This window comes from Etheostoma cragini, chromosome 9 (assembly GCF_013103735.1).
Source record: "Etheostoma cragini isolate CJK2018 chromosome 9, CSU_Ecrag_1.0, whole genome shotgun sequence".
Classification (NCBI taxonomy): domain Eukaryota; kingdom Metazoa; phylum Chordata; class Actinopteri; order Perciformes; family Percidae; genus Etheostoma; species Etheostoma cragini.
The window spans coordinates 26770320-26792686 of NC_048415.1; the positions used below are offsets into that span (position 1 = coordinate 26770320).

Below are 22367 nucleotides of genomic sequence, written 5' to 3' on the forward strand. Positions count from 1 at the left end.
CGTAATGGAAAACCAAAAAAAGCGAGTAGACCCGAGGCGAGTCGAGTAGATACCACGCAGTGGAAAACCGCCATAAAGCTACAGTCATTCCGCAGCTCAGGTTCCCAGGAAGTGTAACAGGCTTTGAAGCTAGTTGAGTTTAGCGGCCAAACACTAGAACTGCAACTTCCGTGTCCGTCACGTGATACCCTCTTGCCCAAAAATACATTTTCCCATGGACTTACATGGTGAAAGAGAGGTCTGTAAGCCAGGGGATACGGTTTTTTACCATCACAACTCCTGCAACATGACTCATTTCACTAACAGAATTTGATACATTTGGTTCGATAACATATGTAAAGTCTAAAGTAGGCGCACAATTAAATAATTGAATCCCTATTCAAGTCAGCGGTGCGCTAAACAGAAAGTATCTGGCTTGGCCTCGGCTCTGGTGGCCTGCTCTATGGGCCGCACGGTGCAGAAGCAGCACTGATCATCTGGGTCATTTTTGGCTCCATGATGGCTTCATGCGCCGCCTCTAGCGCCAGTTCATATTATACATCCATGGGCTGCAATGATGGTGCAGAGACTCAAAGTCCTGATATAGCAGACTAGCTAGCTAGACTATCTGTGCAATCTGAGTTTTCTGTTGCACGACTAAAACAACTTTTGAACGTACACATGTTCCACGAAAACAAGTTCCTTTTCGAGGCTATTTTGCAGAAGCACCATGGCTCCGTTTGGCGCTTAGCACTGCCCAAGATGATTGTGATTGGTTTAAAGAACTGCCAGTAAACCAGAGCACATTTTTCTCCCATCCCAGAATGCGGTGTGGACTAGCCAGACCTTCTTCTGCAGTGCTTTGGGGGAATGTCTGGACTAGTCTATCATTGCCTCTACTTTATCATTTGCATCCTGCAACCATGAGTGTTACACAAAACCAAAAGTAATGCCCTCTGTCTGACTCTGTTTTACAGGACGACAGCACAGGAGAGATGATCTTTGATGAGGTGTTTCATGCCTTGTCGAGGTGTCTGGCAGGTCTGGCACAACCATTCAAAGTCCCCGGAACTGACCAGCTTTTCAAGCCCAAGATTTTCATCACCATCTTGGCGTATTCGTCAATTATTGGCCTCACCTCCCATCAGGTCATTGCAGTAGTTTACATGTCATCCTGTTCCATGCTGGTGTTTAAGAACACATTTATGTATCCTAATGTCTTCTGAAGATTCAGGAGCCTTGGAACGAATGAGTGACTGACTGTGAAGAAGTGTTATTTCAGGAATGTGAATGCATACATTATCACCCTCTGTGCTGTTAGAAAAGGAATGCGTTAATACATTGATCCCCAATATTTTTCTGTAGCCCCCCATAGATACAAATATTTGCATTGTCCATGCTTTGCTAGCAGTGCACCCCAGTTCTGGACCCACTGCATTAATGAAGCACTGTGAGTCCCTGACCTTTATTAGGTCCAAAAGACGTTCTGAAAGTCTTGAGTTAAATCAGCTTGTCCCTACATCCTGTGCACTTAAAAATAAATGTAAGCATATAGCCCTAATTGGTTTCCATGTGATGCATTAAGCTGCTGCAGATGATGCAGTCCTCTGACAGTCTTGATTTCCCCCTGCAGGTTTTGGTACAGGGCTGTCAGCTTGATAGAACAGACCTCAATGAGTTCCTGCATCACATCTACCAGCAGCTCAGAGCAGTGGAGAGCAACATCGCAGAAGTCCTACATCAGCAGCATGAACAGGCAAGTGCTCATCGTGAACCGTATATGTATATTTTTATATGTATTTTTTTTAAATGCAAGGGGAAAACATGTGGTTGATGAAACAACAGATCTCAATAAAACAAAGAATATCACCTTCCTCAAAAGCAATGCAAACACCTTCATAGGATCCTTTCTTGTCATCAGTATTACCATTTTCATCTCAAATCTTAAAGCACAGCGCTGGTGATATTCTACATGTTTCTTGTTGTGCAGAGCAGACCAACAATTAATGTATCTACTAACAACTATTGTGAATCCTGGGCAATGCGATTTACATAGAAAACTAGAAGGGCACTCGGAGAGTTAATGCAGTGTCCACTTTTCCCAGTTGGGAAGTCATTTTTCAGACAGCCCTAAATGTGTTTACTCCTTCCTTTCAGTGTGTGGAGCCAGTCCAAAGCTCCAGTCCCTATAGCAACATCCTAGATGAGCTGCCCCACAGGAAGCAAGGCATTTCAATGGTATCAGCTGATATGGGTCTGGTCAGCATGGTACGCCAGGGCATCCTTGCCCTCCAGTTGCTGCCCCCAAATTCCAGTGCAGGTTTGTCTTAAGCACCCACATTTTTCATTTAGTTTCTCAATCAAGGGCTACAGAATTCTTTCCTACACTTTCTTGAAAATGACCAACACCTTCTCTAAACACCGGCAAATGTATACAGGGTCCCCGCTGGGTCTTAAAAAGTCTAAAATTTAAAAATAAACATTTTAGACTTTAAAAAAAAAACAGTAAGTATTGTGTTCTAGTTCTAAAATCATTTTAAAGAGGTCTTAACTTTCCTAGTTCCAATGTAACGCTACCTCTAATGCTTATTGAAATGTGTTTTTATTCTGTGGTGTTGCAATTCTTTCTTTTGCTCGTCCAAATATGAATTGCTGTATTTGTATTATTGAATTTTTATACATTTATCTATTTTGCAAGTACTTTTGTGACTTTTGTAAATTTTGTTGTACTTTTATGTCATGATATAGGTCTTTAAATTTCATTCCTAATGATCATAAAACCTGCAGAAATCCTGTGATTAATTGTTGGGAGAATTTAATATTTTACACTGTGTGAGCACATCAATGAAAATTTGTAATTTAACTTGTGTGTGTTGCAGGTATCATTATAATCACAGATGGAGTGACCAGTGTTCCTGATGTGGCCGTGTGTGAAACGCTGCTGAACCAGCTCAGGAGTGGAACCATCGCCTGCTCCTTTGTGCAGGTAAAGACGATACCATCTCCAGGCTTGCAGCTCTGACTTTTTTGTTTACTTGTCTAGGTTCTTTTTTCTAATGAAATACCAAAAATATTCATGAGACATGTTGTCAGTGGTTTGTGTGCTGATCTGAACGGTGTGTGCTGTGTATATATATATATTTTTTTATTAATACCTGTACACATCTTTGCACACCAATACTCTGAGGTTTATCCTCAGCTGATTTTGTAACTTAGACGCTACTGAAATGAGAGAGAGAGGCTGAGATTTAAGTGGAAAATGCTAATCATGTATACAGGGATATAAATATCCAGATTGTCTGAGCTAACTGTTCCATGAAAGCGTTGCATCAAGAATATGATGAACCAGAGTGTTTGTGTGCATGTTAATGTACTTTATAACTCCAACTCAAAGAACTATTACGCAGGAGGAATTCTGTAACTAAAACGATTCCCCAGTCTTGAATGGAGGAGACATTATACTGAAGTCTCTGACTGCTCTTTATTTGTTTGTGTTTTTCCATTTCCAGGTTGGCGGTGCGTACTCTTACGACTGCAGCTTTGGCTACATCCCCAACGTAGAGCTGATGAAGTTCATCTCATTAGCCACCTTTGGCTCATACCTGCCCAGCTGTCCTGATGTGGACCGGAACAGCCAGGAGATGAACACCTACCACAAGGCCTTCCTAACCTACTCTTTCCTCAACACCCTGGAGTCTATGAACTCCGAGTACTTCTGTGGTGAGACAGCTATGCATACAAAGTCTTGAAATTGAGTTTGTGTGTAGGTGTTACTCCCCCATCTGGTTGAGTTTTCAAGCTTCTTCTTATTTTTGTGAAGAGACTGTGTAACAAAAAGTTGACACAGAGTAAACAAAACACATACAGCACATAGACAAACTGAATAACAGACAGTCACAGACAATATTTACATCAGTTAGGTTAAATGTTGGTGTGATTGAAGATTGAATGTACAAATTTGTATGGATGGTATATGGATGTATCGATGTGTGGATTACCGGTATGGTGTAGGTACATGTTGGATGGACCATTCCAGGGTGGAATGTATTAATTGTGGCATAGATGATAATAATAAAAATGGATATTAGTATAACTTAGTGTTGTCAGTTAGACGCGTAATTAATGGCGTTAACGCAAACCCAAATTGCAAGATAAACCTTCTTTTTGGCCTAGCCAAATTTGTAGTTTTTTTGACATGCTGTTGCAACAACTCATAACGTTAGAAAACTACAACACCACACTAGCTAGCCCGGAAATAAGACGACAGGCATGCCCCACACACAAAGAGTAGTTACGTTAGGTTTTGAGTGGATGGCGAGCGCGAGACGACGAAATGGACGGCAATAAGATTCTGGATGGAAAGTTTACATTTTTTAAGTTGCCAAATGCTCCATTGACGAGACCAAAGTGATCTGTGTGTTTTGTCGTCGTGAACTGAGCTATCATCGCAGCACGTCCAGTCTGTAAAACCACTTGATGACCAAGCACACAGCTGATGCCAAGTCCCGCCCCCCAATAATGAGGGTTATGATGATGAAAAATAAAAAAAGGGCCTTCATACTAACTACTTCAGTGTTTTGTAGTTTCCCAGCACAAACTGTTCAACGAGCACCTGGTGTCAGCCAGCGGTAACCCGTCCCTGGTCATGAGGAGGAAGAAGCACACAGAGAAGGAGGTCCACGCTCATTTGATCAGTGTGGTGTCTGTGCGACTAAGAGAGGGCTACACCATCAGAGAGGTCAGCCTCACCAAAGGTAAACACCTGTCTATACAAAATTCTCAGATATTTGAAAAGTCCAACAGCGCAGGGACCCAGCTTCCATTTAGCCCAAGATGATAGGTTAATTATACATGTTCATTTGCTTTATGATTCGTCAATTTTTTTGAATGGTCAGGAATATTGTAGGTACTGTCACATGCCCAGTAACGACAACTTACACCATGCATTAAAAAGGTTGCTTTACCAGTCTTTCTTTCACAACGGATTAAAAGGAGAATAATTAGGAGTTTAGGTGGGGAGGATGGTGTGTGTGTGTGTGTGTGTGTGTGTGTGTGTGTGTCTGTCTGTGTGAGTGTGAGTGGGTGTGAGTGGGGAGGGGGGGTATTGCACTGTTAGGAGTCTGATGGCCTGTGGATAGACGCGGTTTGTGAGTCTTGTTATTCGTGTTTTTACACTCCTGAGGGCAGAAGTGTGAATGTTAATGTTGTGAAGTGTATGTTGTTTGAAAACAAAAAAAATGTTTATCACAAAAAAAAACTCAAGAGCAAATGGCTCAACAAGATGACTCCGCGTTTCACCTTGGTCCTGGTTCATTCAGGTGGGACTCAGCTGGAGGTAAAGCTGGTGCTGTTATGGAAACACAACATGCACATCGAGTACCTGGCGGCCGCCTCCTGGCCGCTGGAGCCCACCAAGAGAATCACCCGGGTGGAGGTGACAATGGAGGGAAGCTACGACATCCTGCACGACATCAGCTGCACCCAGAGGAAACCCATCACTAGCCCGTACCGCACGTCCGTCATCCGCCGCTTCTGGAACACACTGCAGAGGTAATTGAGTGATCCTGCAATAAAAACTTAATGATGATTCTGTGCTATTCCACCCTTACTTTGAACATAACCTAATAATATAAATAATATTTGATAGAGATTGATACTGGATGTGTTGGTACCTGACTACATGGGCTGTGTGTCCTTCTAGCATCAACCAGACTGATCAGATGTTGGTGCACCTCCAATCGTTTAATTCTATTCCTGAGAACTACATGATTCCCGAGAGCACCAAAAATGGAGTTCCTCTGTTCTACATCCCTCCCGGCTCTACTACTCCGGTACTGTGCAGACATAAACTGTTTGGACTTAAGAGCCTTATTCTTTTCAAACAACACAAATAATACATGAAGCAACGTACTCCCTGGCAATGTTAAAAAATGTTTTTCAATAGAGATGGGGGATATAATATGAAGGGGAGTTCATTTTTCAAACATATTTGTGTCTGTACAACGTTAAAAACCTTTTTAGATTTTTTTATGTGGATTGAAGCTGTGGAACGGTATTGAGTGTTACGATAAGGCAATGTCCAACCATGGCCCAGTTTAAAAGTCAGTACAAAAATACTTTTACTTGTGAAAAATACTTGTTTTCACAATGTACCAAGAACACTAACTATGTTAACATGCAAATACTATTATTTTTTTTTTTTTATACCTTGTTCCGAAAAAGACAGTATTGGTAATTGATCTTTACAGAGCTAATGAAAAGTGAATATTTGACTAATAAATCCCGGTAACATGTAACCGTGCAAAATAGAATTTAATTCAAAGTTTACCAGTTGCGGCGGACTTGTTGGGCCATGAACACAGCCTTCATCTTTCAGTCTTTAAACCGGCTTCTTGAAAGGCCGGCGTAGCGATGGGTTTGCATATCCAAAATACTGGTGATATCCAAGTCTTTGATAATGTTTAAAAGTAGCTGTGTTTCTCCTTATTAGGTCTGCAGCCTTGCAAACTGTTGGCTTGTTGGTTTGTGTACAGCAACCATAGCAACGCACAGAGCTGACCATCAGCCTGCAGCAAAAACCCAGAATGATGCGCATTCAGAATATATATTCATAAATGTCCAAACAATGCCTCTAAAAACCGAATAAAACTGAACATCTCACGTGTTAATCGGAAAATTCTATATTCGGAAAAGGGCCTTATTCGGAATATCCAACCAGAATATGCTATTTACATGACCTGTATCAATCATTAAAGTATTTGGAATAATAGTGGAATATTGGTGTGCATGTAAACCTACTGACGCACACAGTAGTTTATTTCGACTCAATCCCACACACACTGTCCTACTTCCACAGACACTCACTACAGCACTAAATGTGGATTAATCCGCCTCTGAAAATAGTCCCCCCCCAACAAAGTCACTATTTCCTCCAGTTTGTTTGATAAAATCTACAGTGTTCAGCTGTTGTGGGGAATTACAGAGCCTTTTTTTAGAAATGAAACTGTGAGGTGTTATCTAAAATTTACATCTGGGTTTATCACGAGCTGAGAATGGCTGTAACAGATGCTTACAGTTTCTTTTGCTCTTTTCACTGGACTTGTTGACAATAAGAAAAGCTGTATTTATCCATAAAGCACAAATAACCTGAATGATTCCACAGTGCTTATCTGCTTTCCCCAGGTAATGGTGATGCAGTTGGATCAATAATCATCGTGTCTCTGAGACTCACTTCTGTTTGCGTACCACCTGAATGGTCCCTTCTTTTCCCAGGTCCTGTCCTTGCAGCACAGTGGATCCAAAGACTCCTCTCAATCCCAGTTTGCTTCCTATTGGAAGCCCATCCTCTCCATGGATGCCACCTTCTGGCAGAGATGGCTGCACATGCATCGCATTGCTATCATCCTTGAGCATGACATGTGAGAAATGGATAGTTGATTTTAACTATTTAAAGAAGATTTGTACAGCGATAGCCAACAGGAACAGCATCACTAAGATCAACTACACTACTACACTAGATATAAAAAGGATAGATTTCAGAAAAGACAATGGCATTGTATGGATGTAGCTCCATATTTTACAATGCTTGGTGTTAAAACCTTATTATCTGCCTTCAGGGCTGGGCGATAATTCAATATGATAACTTATCTTTCAATGGAATCATATTGCGATAAAATATTATATAGAGATAGTGTGATATACAATTACCAAATTTTAACTAGCTCAATTTTCTCAGAAAATCTGGTGTGAAACCTTTTGAGGGAATTCTCAAATCACCCAGCCCATCTGTCATGTTTGTTTGGCTCTGTCTATTCTTGCCTGTCAGTTTTTTATTGCATTTCTAATTTTGACCCTCCAGGCCTGTCCCCAAACACCTGCACACAGCTGGAAACAACGGACGCTACAGCACCATTCAGTGTCGCATCTCCCACTCTGCCCTCACATCCTTGCTGAGGGACTGGAGCAGCTTCGTGCTGGTGGAAGGATACTCATATGTTAAACTCATATACAGGTGAGACAACGGATGAAGAAATCCCCACATTAGGTCAAGAGCTGGAAGAAACCAGCTTATGCTTTTTCATAAGCTGGTTTCTAATATTGGGATTAATCAGTTGACCATAGGGATATCAGTATTTTTGGATCTAAGCTGGTGGTTATTGATATTTATTCCAGGATTTAGCATCTTCAGCTTTCTCAAAGTAAGTCCCCCTAAATAGCAAAGGTTTCCCACACAACTGTGTTCTGAACAGGGTGAAACACAACCTTTATGCTGTCGTTCAGGGTTGGAACCCCTCAAGAGATCCTGAGATAAATCTGACGGGGCTACAAAATATATAAATGCATAAGAATGAAAAGAGTTTGCTTCCACAACTGGTCTTTCCCCCGTGAAATACTATATACTACCATCTCTTCAGGCTCTTAAAAAAATCCTTAAAATCTAAGGACAAATTACTATTTTGTTAAAGTGCTCACAACTCTTGTCCACAGTGAGGCTAAGGCCAAGATGTCGAGGGTATGTAATAGAGCCCGACCGATAAAGGATCTTCGAGTCCGATGCCGATACAAATATTTGGTTAATTTAAAATCAGATTTTCCAAAATATATGGGCCAAGATATATTTATATTTTAAAATATCCAGAAACACGTAACAAAACACAGATTTCCCTAACATTAGTTATTTGTAGTTATTTATGAGTTCTCACTAAATTAATATGATGATAACAGAGGAACATCAAAATATATCAAAGTTCTGATAAATAAAATGTATAAAAATACAAACTTCAGATATGAAACTTAACCCGCTGTAGAGCGCCCTCTGGTGGACAAACAATGCAACGCCAAGACTCATAACATGGTTGACCATCCATTTTTTAATTTTTTTAATATTCATTTATCAGATTCATTCGTTCATTCATTTGTCATTATAAATGATTCTGGTGATTATGTAAAATACATTTTTTATCGGCCATTATAAGTGCCGATACCGGTAGATCTGGAAATGCCTAATATATGTATATATATATATTAGGCATTTCCAGTGTTGCATAACACTGCTTCAGGTCACAGCACTTTTTGCTCTTTGAAATGAGAAGTGTGGGTTGCTTCAAAAAGGTAAAAATCAATCGTGTCCCCACAGTTCTTCGGACCAGCCTCCTACCTCCTTCTACATGGTCCGACTCATCTCCAAGACACCTTGCATGGTTCTGCGTCTGGGCTTCCCTATTGGCACACCAGCCCATGTCAGAAACAAGGTACAGAGAGACAAACAGACAGCATCAAGGACACTCTGGCAAAATCCAGTCCATGATAATGTTCAGTGTTTGGTGCACAATGTGTCAGAGGTGAAAGTTCCCGCCTGAGGTTTTGTGTTGACGAAGTATTGGATTGCGTGCTGCATTTGTTTGTACTTACTGTTCCCCATAGGCCACATACTGTTTTAATAAGTGAAACATTCAAAATAGTGCTTTGAACATAAGAGTACTTGTATTCATAATTGAAACAACAGGTAATGTGACAAAACAATCTTAACCTTAAGGGCCATTGACTAGATCTTCCTGGGACCTTTGATTATTTGATAAAGACAATGAGAGGAGTTAAAGTTGAAAGGTCTGGAAAAGTTAGTCAATAACAGAAGCCAGTTGCATTCACAACAGAAAAGAAATTAGATCAGGATTTTGTTATCCTGAGAAAAGTTGAGCTATATCGTCGCTAACCCAGACTACAGGATAAGGGAGTTAGCAGTGATGGCGCTATCGCATTTAATCTGTCTTTATTTCTTCTGCCCTTATTTTCTCGCTATGAGAAACTGGGAACAAATACATGTTACTTAATATAGATGGCATTTTTTTTTAGTATGTCAACAATGTGCAGGCATGTCAAGTTGTTGAGATTGTTCAGGCGGAAAGCCAGTCTGACCAGCTCGAAGTCACTCTCTTCCTGCAGGAGCTTCTGCTAATTAAGGAAATTAAAGCAGATTAAAGCATCATTTCCCACTGTCTTATCCTATTGCCAATGTTGATGAACCTTAACTTTTCTCAATATTACGAGATCTTTTCTCAGAATTATTACATAAGGGGCAGATTTTCGTGAAAAGGAAGCAGTTTGAAACTCTTAACTTGTAAACTTGTAACGTATCTGAACAAGCTTAACCTTAGGGGTAGTAGGAACTCTAATATCTGCGTCAACATTTAAATGGTATATTTGTTTTTGCTGTAACCCCTCCTGACATTTGTGTTTTCCGTCAGATTGTAGATGAGCTGCGAGAACAGATCCTCAAACTGCGCTTCCCTCATCGTGTTCAGAACAAAGAGGCAACTCCCAAGACCAAAAGGAAGATAGTTGGTAATCCATCACCATCCAAATCTCCCTCCATCCCCGTTCCCAAACCTGCACTGTCAGACAGACCGTGTGTGGTGGTGTTCAACAAGCCTCTGGAGAAGCTGCTCATAAGGTTAGTGTGTATGATAGCAGGACATCAGAACTGCATATGGAACCAAATATCACAACTGGCTGGGACTACAGTGTGACTGTGATGTGTAGAGAGACAAAGCTCCAACATTGTATCCTCATGCATTCATCTATTATTTAAACTCTAGAGATCACCAAAGGGCGGCTCTCATTTACAATGACATCGAAAACACAGAATCCCAGAAAAGAATAGATCATAAGAAAGACAAAACTTTAGAATTTTCTGAATTGAAAATTTGTACAAGTACAATTTGATGAATAAATTAGGATAATATGGATACAAAAGAAATTACAATTATGTTAAGCAAGTACAAGGAGAAGTTTGCCAGTTCAAAACCAGATTTCTGGAGCGCTCATATTTCGAGGTTTACTCCTTGACGCAGCGGGCCAGGGTTTGACTCAGACCTGCGGCCTTTTGCTGCATGTCATTCCCCCCTCTCTCTCCCCTTTCATGTCTTCAGCTGTCCTGTAAAAATAATGATCTAAAATGCATTTTTCAAATTGTCCATGAGGCACAAGTGAGATGATTTTCAGGAAGTGTTGCAATTTGTTCCAGCAGTCAGGAGCTAAACTAACTAAGCTTTAACTAAAGTTAAAAGCAGTTTTTTTTTTAAAGGGCGGGGTTATGCAACAGTCAGTCTGATAATGTCCCTCTGAGTAAGGGGTTAGGGTTATTAAAACAAATATCCTTACACTGTATCCTCTGTCTGAGAGGAGGTTGACAGCTGGACACGTTTTAAATGAAACAAACTTCGGATGCTTTGCAGGTATGAGAAGCTGCCGTTAGACTTCAGAACTCCTTTCATTTTCAACATGGAGAACTTTCCAAGGCCCTCCAACAGCTCGGTCCCCCTCAGCATGGCAGCCAACCGGACCGCCTCCTCCACCCTGGCCTCGCTGTCCCGTTACTTCCTGCACCAGCGCTGGGTGTGGGCCGTGCAAAGCAGCCATGGACTGACTGTGGCCATGCAGGCTGTCGCTCACATCCTGTCCATGCTCTCCGAGTGAGTTCATTAATTGTGTTTCTTGTTGTCACTCCACTTGACTAGTATCTGAGATTTGTTTCAGAAAACTAACACATTTACCAAAGGCTATCTGTATGTTTTTTCTTTTTTTATACAAAACTTAAAATTATCAAATAGTGTGTGTTAACTTTAGAGGTGCCTTTACTTAATTGTTTAATGCTTCCAGTTTGTTTGTTTTGAATAATTTTATATAAAATGTTAAATGTGAATTTCTACTGCACTAATTCCATCAGTATAACAGAGACATACAGTACACTACCGGTCAAATGTTTGGGGTCACTTACAAATTTCTATACCAATCCATTATAGACAGGATACCAGCTGATTTGAGTGGGGGGCTGATCTTTAATGCAATATCTACGTTTTCCATTATCAGCAATCATTCATCCAACGTTCCAAAGGCTCATTCTGTTTACTAATTTGATATAATTTAAAAAACTAACTGAGCCCACAAGAAGGCGCTCTTGGTTTTGAGAGAAAGGCCTTAAACGTTGCAATTACGTATATTCTCAACCAATTGTTGAACAGAGAGCGCCATCTAGTGGGCTCAGAAAACAAAGACACTGGTTCACAAAGCGTTATTTGGCCATCACTATATATATAGCTGTTTGAACATTGTTTGGCTCATAGATGCTTGAAGTCATAGCAACTGGCTTGGTTTAATGTGAGATAAGCAGCTTTGTGGAATATATTTCCTGAAAATCCCTCTTGATGTCTGTGAAGGATCCGCATATCAGAAGGCTTTCACTTTGCTGCCAGTGGAGAGGGCATCATTAACATGGTGATCGAGCTGCCAATGAAGGTAATGAACAGCAGGACACCAGATCGCTGCACCATTTAGTTAGTTTTCATCTTCTGTGCTGTAATCTTTATGTAAAGTACATTACTAATTGGTTTCTGCTGAATTCAATTTGAATTTCTATTTTTCAGGGCATGTCGGGGGACTCGGACAGAGAGAGTCACTCTTGTATTGTTCAGTACATCCTGTTTCCACCTCACTCTACATCAACTAAGGACAGGTAAGACTGGCAGAAATCCCCTCTTAGCCTCTCATTCATTAGAGTGGGGTGCTGACGCTGAGAGCTCCTGCAAAAACAACAACAAAGCCCCGCAAAGATTATTAGTTACTCTTACAAATTTATCAGAATTTGCCCATGGGTCCGGTCTGAATGGTCAGTCCGTCCAGGTCCAGCCTGCAGTCTGTCATTGGGTAATGCCTGGTCTACAGGTTTTGATTCCAACATAGAGGGTAGAAAAAGTGGACGTAGTAGCCATGGCATCACCTGTTGGTTTTGTTTGTTTTGTTTCAAGGTTTCAAGCCTTGAGTTTGGCAATATGGCTGTCTGAGAAAACGGGTGGAAAAAAAGTCTAACAAGTTGCTCTATGGTGTAGGGGTAATCCATAGTATCAGAACAGCATGAAAACCAAGGTACACTAGTTGAAGAAAATATTAGGAATCTCTATTTATGCGGCTTATGCAAATAAAACAGTAAAAATACGCACCAATGCGTTGTGGCACACACGTCACCTTCATGGTGACTAACCAGAAGTGAGATACAAACAGGAAAGATAAAGAACAAAGACAGGAACTGACATTATACTCAAAACCATTGTAAAATAGAATATGAATCAGAGTGAAGTGGTAAATATTGGTAGAAAAAAGTAATTTAAAACAGAAACAAAAAAATAATTTGCAAGAAAGGAGAGTAATCCGCCCTCATCTTATTTTGGAAATGGATGATTGACGATTTTTGACTCGAGGATAAAGCTGGGGAAGATGACACGGCAAAGTCCGTGTTGTAAATGGTTGCAATGGTGCTGTGCTAAGCTAAATGCTGATGAGGGAAAGTTGACATTTTCAACCCTTCTGAAGCGAGTTGTCCAGTGGAGATTTACCTAAAGGTAAACGCAGACCTCTGCATACCGGAGCTGTTCATCTGCATGTACATCAGACCAACACATCTGCAAACTTTAGCTTAAGTTACCAGCTTACAATAGCGCTAGGTAACAGTTATCTATCTTGTTTAGCAGAGTGGTGAGCAAGACATTCTTAGGCAGCCAAAGTGTTCCAATTGACTTTGATGAAGTGAAAATGCACAGTGAGAGGGTCAAAGTTTTATATTATTGTCTACTTTTAAAATAAACCATTATTTACTAAATGAACATCATGCTAAACTAGCGATTGAGCCCAGGAACTCATTATGAAAATGTGTACTGAGGTCCTAAATCAAGTGAGAAGTAGGCTCATTTTGTCATAGACTTCTATAGAAACGGACTTGTTTTGTGTGCCAGTGGAGTCGCCCAATGCTGGAAATTAGATGGAATACAGGTTTACGGCATTACTTTTCAGACCCAGAAGCTTTGTTAGACTTCACACACTGATTAGCCGTCTAATCAAATCGGATATTTCAATATATCGGCCGATATACAGTATATTAAAAAACTGAAACTCATAACGAAACATAAACAGATTTCCCTAACATTAGTTATTTGAGCTCTCACTAAAATAATATGTTAAATATTATTTTTTTCTGATAAATAAAATGTATAAAAATACAAACTTAAGATATGAAACTTAAATTCCTTTGAACAAAAACACATTAACAAAAAAAAAATCAGTGTTGCCAACAGGTACGTTGTAGCGCTTCCTCAGGATAACAAACTATGCAACAGCAACACCAATAACATGTTTGACCTTACGTTTTTATTTTTTAAATATTCATAGATCAGAATCATTAATTTTTTGAATGATCCATTATAGATGCCAATACAGCTAGATTGGGAAATGCCTAATATCGGTCGATATATCGGTCCGGCTCTAGTTACAACACGTTTGAGCAAAGCAATTTGCTGTGTGTGTTTATATGTGAGCGGTTAATTAAATTTTGGGAATCCCACCACTGTTCTACACAAAACATACAGTGGTTTCAACTCTGATATATGGCCTGCTTACCTTGGCATTCACACTGACCCTCCTCCGTGAAGGCTGGCATCATGTACATTTGTCAGCCTGTTGTCTTCTGTCTTTCATGGGACTCTCAGCTTCTCCACCGATGACGACAACGACACGGAGGTGGAGGCCGTGGACGTGGACACGGAGTTGAATCTGGTGACAGAGTGCTGGGTAGAACCACAGAGCGGCATTGTGATGAACTGCATGGACCACCATCGCCACTTCCAGGGCCTCAAGTACCAGGAGATCCCTCAAGCAGTGTGTATAGCTAGCTACAGCACACAGCAGCTAGTCCCAGAGGGGCAGTCTGTCCACACACCCGTTCTCTGTGAAATAGACCTAGGGGATGCAGGGTTGTGCAGAGGAAGGAGAGTCAATGAAACGGCCTATTTATGTGATGTCCTGTTGTGTTCTTAAACCACCCAACAAAGGAGAGAGAAATGGGAAACAGAGAGGGAGACATAGCGCATGCTTTGTTGTTGCAGTAAACATTCAGCTATTACACAAACTCCAGGGCAGTTCAGTGCTTGTGTTTAGTTTTTTGCCCTCATAGTGTTTTAAAACTTTCTTGTGGCAGCAATAGAGGCAGTGATTTTTCCTGTTACCTGTACTTGACACCTCAAACCATAGCTCAAAACCTCTGACAAGTTGGATCTCTGTTTGGTCAGCGCGGCGTGATATGGGGTTGCGTTTCTCCAAAAGTTTAGTCTGTGTCAACTTTTCGCTGCAGGCCCGCTCAGTTTTTTTAAGTCCTCCCCACCGGCAGCAACCCCCACTGCAACCTAAACTCCCCATCCTCATTAAAAATGAATGAATCCTGCGTTTTTTCAGAACTGTTGGACAGCCAACGCAGTCTGTCTGAACACAGTCTGTCTGAATTCAGCCTTAATCTCTGTGTGCATGCAGAGAGCTCAATTTACTGTTGTTATCTTTATGTGAGTTTTTTTTAAGCCCTATCAGGTTGGATTTCATGTTGACCTGCTGTGTTGTTGTAGATCTTCCCAATGGATCTGGCCTGTATGTCCACCATGATGACCTTTGAGTACTTGAGCCAACTGTGTCAGAATAAGGACCAGGTCTGCTCACTGCCAGCTGGACTCAAAGATGGGAGAGGTAATCAAACAGTCACATTTCCTACAATGTTACTTGACACTGGACATAAATTCTCAGATGGTGTATTCAGGTCCTCCGGTAGCAGCACCCCAAAAGCACACCATAGAAACTGTCTGACAAAAGTTAAAATCCTGTGTTGAAAATATGACTTAAATCTTTAAGTAACATTTGCAAAATGGTATATTAGTGTAGTATAAAATTCTGAATATTCACTATGCATTTAAGTGGTTATACTATTCTTGTTTTAATTTGAATTATTATTAATGAGTCAGCAACATGTACCGCTGGGTAGAATAATCAATAAGAAAAGAGATTTTATATATTCATCACAGTCTTGTCGGTGAAGTCTTAATTTATACATGCCACATGAACACATTATTTCCCTCTCATAGTGAAGTAAAAGTGTAAGGTAGCATAGTAAGGCAAGTAAAGCATAAATTAGTTAATTGTACTTGAGTTACGTTCCACCACTGGTGGTCCAGGGCTTATTACGCTCCTAGGCAGAGATTTCATTTAAAAAGGCTGCTATTACAGACTGGTTTTTATTACCCCAGCAAATTCAAAACATCCCTTTTATGCCACCCCCAGTCATATTGCCCAATCTTTGCAAATCTGTGTATTGCTGTACTTGAAAGACAAAGCTGTTAAAGGTTGGAAGGGTGGATTTTTTCTGTCTGTGTAGGAGAAGCCCTGGCCTCAGAGGACTGCATTCACATGGTTCCCTTCCAGTTTGACCTGATTCAGCTGCTCCCAAAATGCCAGCAGGTTGAGATCTTCTTCCTTACATTCAGTACAGGTATGACAACCAGACGCTCCAACTGCCCAGTTCACATCAACATTGAGAAAGATATACATCTATCATGAAATACAAACTTTTCCTGTACAGATTTACAAAAAATTTGAAATATTTGTATGGAATTTATCTACAAGAAAGAGAAAAATCCCCTAAAGAAAAACCACAGCAACAAAAAGGGGGGAATTACTTAAAAAATCCCAGCACAGTACACAATCCAAGAGTAACACACATAGGGAGATTAATTGAAACAATGATTTTGTAAATTTTATATTTTTCTTGCAATTTGACAAGAAACTACATTAAATACAATTTAAAATGTATAAACCAAACAAAGGAAGGCTTGAAACATCTCCACTTACTGCAATGAATATGATATTTGCCCATGGGAGCAATCAGATTAACTTATCAGATATTGATGAATCCATAGTATTCATATAAAAGAGGCTATGTAATCAAAAGGTGGGATATTAGCAATCTTAAATGACAGCCAATCATGTAGCTCGGAACAGAAGCTGTTGGACAAAGGCCCAAAAAAATCATGTGTTCCAAAGTCTCATCAGCCATCTCACAAGAAACATACTTCACTGCTTCAAATTCAAACCTTTTTGTAATAAAGTAATCGACCGGATAGATTTTGTTGTCATCTGTTGTCACCTTGTTGTCATCTGTGTCTTCCCGTTCCTGTGTGTAGCAGTGGAGACGGAGGAGCAGATTCAAAGCTCCCCCTGTCTGCCCAACGAGCTGCTGCTCAGCCTCTTCCACAGCAGCCTGGAGCACGAGCTCAGCGACAGAGAGATCCCGTTAGCCCCCAGCGACCACGGCTCCTTCATGCACCATATCTTGGAGCGAGAACGAGACGGCCATGTTGCTCCTTTCTCCTTACCGGTTATTAAAGGTATAGTAAGCAATTTAAATTAACACTTTTTTTTTGGGTCAAATTCTGAAAATACCTCCTGACTCTCACCTAGCTCTCTAGTTTATTTAAGCACTGAAAAATAATCTGTTGTCAATACACAGTGTGTGTAAGTGTAAAACAAACCGAAAGGAGTGCACAGGCCTCGAAACACTACTCCAGCCAACTGGCAACAGGCTGCGACATAAAGGGCTTGACAGAAACAGATTACTCGAATGCCCTGTTTAGACCATAACGCCCAAGGGTGAAAACGTAAACTTATTTATTCAGATTCGTTTAGGCGTCCACAGCGCTTTTGGGGCCTAAAAACACAAAAAAGTGAAAAGACCCTCCAGAGTGGATATCTTACAGACGCTCCACCTTCGCGTTCCCTACTCAAGGGTAAAAACTGTGTATGTGCTTGTCCCATGTGTGCTTGTCCCATGTGTGCATGACCCGTGTGTGTGTGTATGTGTGTGTGCCCTGTGTGTCTGTGCCGTGTGTATGCATTGTTTGGAGCAATAAATCCACCTCCTCATCTGTCCAGTGCTAAGCACCGTACCAAGGGCAGCAGGAAGGAACTTGTTCTGATGGAACATATGTACATTCAAAAGTTGTTCTAGTTGTGCAACAGAAAACTCTGATTGGACAGAATGTCTAGCTAGCTGTCTGGATTTACCCCACAAAGATTTAAGGAGCAGTTAGCCATAGTCCAACACAAAGAAAGCATTAGGTATTGGACATCTGGCCGAAAAGAGGGACATCTGGCTGAATTTCTAGCAAAATCCGAACAATCCCTGAAGTGGAACGTCGTGGATATAGATTACTTCTAATATATCTCAATTTCTGCCTGTTGTGTTTTGTCAGAGGAGAGCGTGAAGCCTCCAGACAGACAGGACACCATGACGTCGTTCCACACCACTGGCAGCAGCAAAGAGGTGATGGGATCTACCAGCACTTTACAGGTAACCCAACCATCAAAGAACACACATTCAAGCTTTAATCCATATGTTTTATGGTGTATTATTATAGTAATCTACCTGGCACTAACAGATTAGAGGTCAGAAATAGTTTTACAAAAACATTTACTTAGACTGACACCCAAACAATAGGTCTTGTACAATAAATAATCAGATAAGAACAAAGAACAAAGCTGCCCCACCTACTTATTGACATCCTACCTCAAATATTTATCATAGCTATAGAGTTTAAGTAAAAGCTATGGGATAGTTATGGCCTAAAGCTTCTACAATATCAATATCAAGTCTTACAGCACGTTTCAGTGGAATCCAGTCAATGCATATTGGAGTTTTTCCAGTTTTAGTTGCTGCATAATGTCTTTGATGACATGTTCCAGAATAATGGGCATTGTATTAAATATTGAGTCCCAGACACTGGATATAAAAACTTTTCTGAAATATGTTCCCATTGGAATTCTGATTTGGGAGATGTGACAGGATCTGTGTGTATTCCTAACAGCAGCAGTAATAATCTAAACATGTGTTTCCTCTGTGTTTCTGCAGAGTTTCAGTAATGCCGACCTTGTGGATGAAGAGCCCTTGCTGGGGGAGAGGAGCTGCTCTGCGCCACAGTGGAGGTGCTATGCCAAGTACATCAGCTCCCAGCAGATCATCCTCACCTTCCTGCCTGCTTCCTTCACAGGTACACCTGGCACTGGGTTTACTATGATGTGGTTCTTAGATTTTGAACACATTGTTCATAAGGCAAGTGTGGAAGAAAAAGTTATCTCTAGTCCAATTCAGTGGCTGTGTCAGATGAGTTTTATTCACTGTGCAGTGCAGGCAGAAGTTCTCAAGAAGTTGTAGGATTTTTCTCTGACCATAATGAGTTTTCTATCCAGGGTTTTATCCAAGGTTACAAGAAACAATAGAATAAACACAAGTTGAGTAGACATTCACTCACAAAACTATTGAAGTAGATTTGCATTGACCCACTAACGTCTGCTCAGACTATTGAAAAACGGTCCTTTGTTTAAAAGTGCGCTGCTAGAGACTTAATTAACACAGGAGACACTACAAGTTTGTTGATCAGAGAACATAATAGGAACTTAATTAGTGAACAGGAAATTGGATATCCGGATATTATGTGACTAACTTTTAGTTTATTTATTTTCTTCTACATAAGAGATAAACGTGAATACTGTTCATTTTGCAGATGTTTTGATGTTGATGGCGTCCGGGCTGGAGACAGAGCCTCAGGGTAACATCAGCACACAAGAGGACGACACTCTGACTCCCAGCCACAAATCTCAGGCTGACTCCCTGTCCGGCTCCACCATTGGGCTGGAGAGTTCCGGGTCCGGCCTCAGTCTGGCCAGCAAACTACCAAGGAGCTCCAGTAGTGGACACTTAACTGCCAGGTCTCCAGTGCTCTCACCGCGTCCCGAAGGACAGAGTGGGCACGCTGATTCACTAACCCTGGACCAGGACACCTGGGACAGCAGAGTATTGGAGACAGAGACCGGGACCGGTACCCCAGGTTCAGGTCAGTCACATGCTTTTGTCCAGAGTTGTAGTCAAAACCAAATTTGTGTATTTCAGTCCAGAATGGATAAAGGGACAAAGTTATGCAACGCCACACACTTATTTACTGTTACCACACTGACACATTACATTTTTACCACATGTGTTTAACACACAACAGGTAGTACTGAACAATTTGACTTTTCTTACTCTCTAGATCTGGGAGAAAGGGAAGGAGTCCAATTCTCTGAACCAGAAAAGGCAGATTTGCACATCAGCTTCAGCAGGCAGGGTTCCCAGCAGAGTACCAGTAACAGCAGCCAATTAAGGTGTCCAGTCTACGTCTACAACTGCTCCCTGGAGCAGCTTAAGGAGCAACTGGTGCATACCAACTCCTGCCGCCAAACCAAGGACATCTTCTTCAGGTACTGTGCTCACCTACAGAAAGAAAGCTTCCAAATAGAACTGGTACCCATGTGAAATTTTTTTCAAGGATTCAGAGTGTTTATCTGGGATGAAAGGATTGATCAATTGGATCAAATGTGAGGTTATTCACTTTTAAACATCCTGGCCTGTTCTGCAGCAGAACCGTTCTCTGTGGACTGAGCCACTGGACCTCAAGGGTCCAGATGAGTGCAATATTATCATAACTAATAGAAATGATGGACAAAGTTACAGAAAGGAGAGCCAAGTTGTACGAAGCATGCACAATCCTTTAATTGAAACATTCCCCCATCCTTGTTCAACATAACTGACCCATCAATGTTGTCACAATAAGTTTAAGTCCAGTTGTTAACATCTGTGTCACAATAAGTTTAAGTCCAGTTGTTAACATGTGTGTCTCTGATTATCTTCACGGGTGAGAATAGAGCTCAAGATGCTGAGTCCTGCGAGATGTATCAGCAGAAGCAGTTCAGGTAGCTCTTCGTGATTCTGTGTCTCTGCTCTCCAGCTGCTCAGCTTTCATTGGACGCGCTTGTCTTCTTTCCAGTGGGAAAGGGTGGCTTTTCTAATGCTGTCGGCTCCGAAGCCCCGGGGTGTCTTGTGCGTCCTCCTCAGACTTGTGTTGCTACATACACACAGCGGGTGCAGCGCTGCCACACACTCAACATCACAAACAATTAAACTAGTTCCCCCTTCACACTAGTCAGTTTAAGGGTAGGGTAGGCCCAATGTAAAATGCAAAAACCAAATCAAGTCAGAATGTTCACTTTAGGTATCGACCAATTATCAGCTTGCCCGATATTTGGCAATTTGCAGATTATCTGTATTTTCTGTGTGTTTTTATTTATATTTTTCTTTTGTCTGTGTATTATGTTTAAAGTTTCAGTTTTATTAACTAATTGCTTAAAGCATTTAAACACACTCTTTGTGTAGGAGTTTGTAACATTTAAGTCAAACTTTTTACTGTTTATGTACTGTATATGCGTTCCAAATTTTTGGTTATGTGTTTCGTCAACTGTTAATAGTCGGGATCGATATCTGCCCTGAAGAACCAGTATCGGTCGATCCCTAGTTTGCTTACCTTAGGCCATGTGTGTGTGTGACCTGCTGGCCTGTAGCACTAGTCAATAAGTCACTTGTCTTTTGTCATTGTCACGAGTTTACACAGAATTTTGCAAAAATGATCATCATCACCAGGAAGTCGGGAATCCAAGAAATAGTTCTTTTTTTTATCCAACATTATCACATCCAGGAGTATGCCAAACATACAGTGGTGGGAAAAAGTGTTTGCCCCCTTCCTCATTTTCTGTTCCTTTGCATGTTTGTCACACTTAATTGTTTCGGAACATCAAACCAATTTAAACAATAGTCAAGGACAACACAAGTAAACACAAAATGCAATTTGTAAATGAAGGTGTTTATTATTAAAGGTGAAAAAAAATCCAAACCATCATGGCCCTGTGTGAAAAAGTGATTGCCCCCCTTGTTAAAACATACTATAACTGTGGTTGTCCACACCTGAGTTCAATTTCTCTAGCCACACCCAGGCCTGATTATTGCCACACCTGTTCACAATCAAGGCATCACTTAAATAGGAGCTGCTTGACACAGTAAGGTCCACCAGAAGATCCTTAAAAGCTACACATCATGCCGAGACCCAAAGAAATTCAGGAACAATTGAGAAAGAAGGTAATTGAGATCTATCAGTCTGGAAAGGGTTATAAAGCCATTTCCAAAGCTTTGGGAATCCAGCAAACCACAGTGAGAGCCATTATCCACAAATAGCAAAGACATGGAACAATGATGAACCTTCCCAGGAGTGGCCGGCCGCCCAAAATTACCCCAAGACCGTAGCGATGGCTCATCCAAGAGGTCACAAAAGACCCCACAACAACATTTAAAGAACTGCAGGCCTCACTTACCTCAGTTAAGGTCAGCGTTCATGCCTCCACCATCAGGAAAGGACTGGGCGAAAATGGCCTGCATGGCAGAGTTCCAAGGAGAAAACCACTGCTGAGCAAAAAGAACATCAAAGCTCGTCTCAATTTCTCCACAACACATCTTGATGATCCCCAAGACTTTTGGGACAACATTCTGTGGACCGATGAGACAAAAGTGGAAGTCTTTGGAAAGTGTTTGTCCAGGTATATCTGGCATAGAAGGAACACTGCATTTCATAAAAAGAACATTATACCAACAGTAAAATATGGTGGTG

At 41.0% G+C, this 22367-nt stretch overlaps 1 protein-coding gene across 5 annotated transcripts in view; it reads left to right on the plus strand.

The window, feature by feature from the left end:
* Window positions 1-22367, plus strand: part of szt2 (SZT2 subunit of KICSTOR complex) — a 114468-nt gene that overhangs the window by 5708 nt on the left and 86393 nt on the right. For 4 of the 5 annotated variants that reach the window (XM_034880542.1, XM_034880546.1, XM_034880543.1 and 1 more), the window contains exons 4-27: window positions 957-1127; window positions 1613-1735; window positions 2137-2299; window positions 2859-2965; window positions 3489-3699; window positions 4563-4733; window positions 5298-5529; window positions 5681-5810; window positions 7252-7397; window positions 7838-7990; window positions 9116-9230; window positions 10224-10429; window positions 11214-11450; window positions 12195-12273; window positions 12402-12490; window positions 14514-14682; window positions 15420-15537; window positions 16220-16333; window positions 17025-17228; window positions 18093-18190; window positions 18749-18887; window positions 19401-19730; window positions 19926-20133; window positions 20578-20625. In XM_034880542.1, the coding sequence (XP_034736433.1) occupies window positions 957-1127; window positions 1613-1735; window positions 2137-2299; window positions 2859-2965; window positions 3489-3699; window positions 4563-4733; window positions 5298-5529; window positions 5681-5810; window positions 7252-7397; window positions 7838-7990; window positions 9116-9230; window positions 10224-10429; window positions 11214-11450; window positions 12195-12273; window positions 12402-12490; window positions 14514-14682; window positions 15420-15537; window positions 16220-16333; window positions 17025-17228; window positions 18093-18190; window positions 18749-18887; window positions 19401-19730; window positions 19926-20133; window positions 20578-20625 (3761 nt within the window). The remainder of the gene's footprint in view (window positions 1-956; window positions 1128-1612; window positions 1736-2136; window positions 2300-2858; window positions 2966-3488; window positions 3700-4562; window positions 4734-5297; window positions 5530-5680; window positions 5811-7251; window positions 7398-7837; window positions 7991-9115; window positions 9231-10223; window positions 10430-11213; window positions 11451-12194; window positions 12274-12401; window positions 12491-14513; window positions 14683-15419; window positions 15538-16219; window positions 16334-17024; window positions 17229-18092; window positions 18191-18748; window positions 18888-19400; window positions 19731-19925; window positions 20134-20577; window positions 20626-22367) is intronic. The other variant, XM_034880545.1, reaches the window with a different exon arrangement.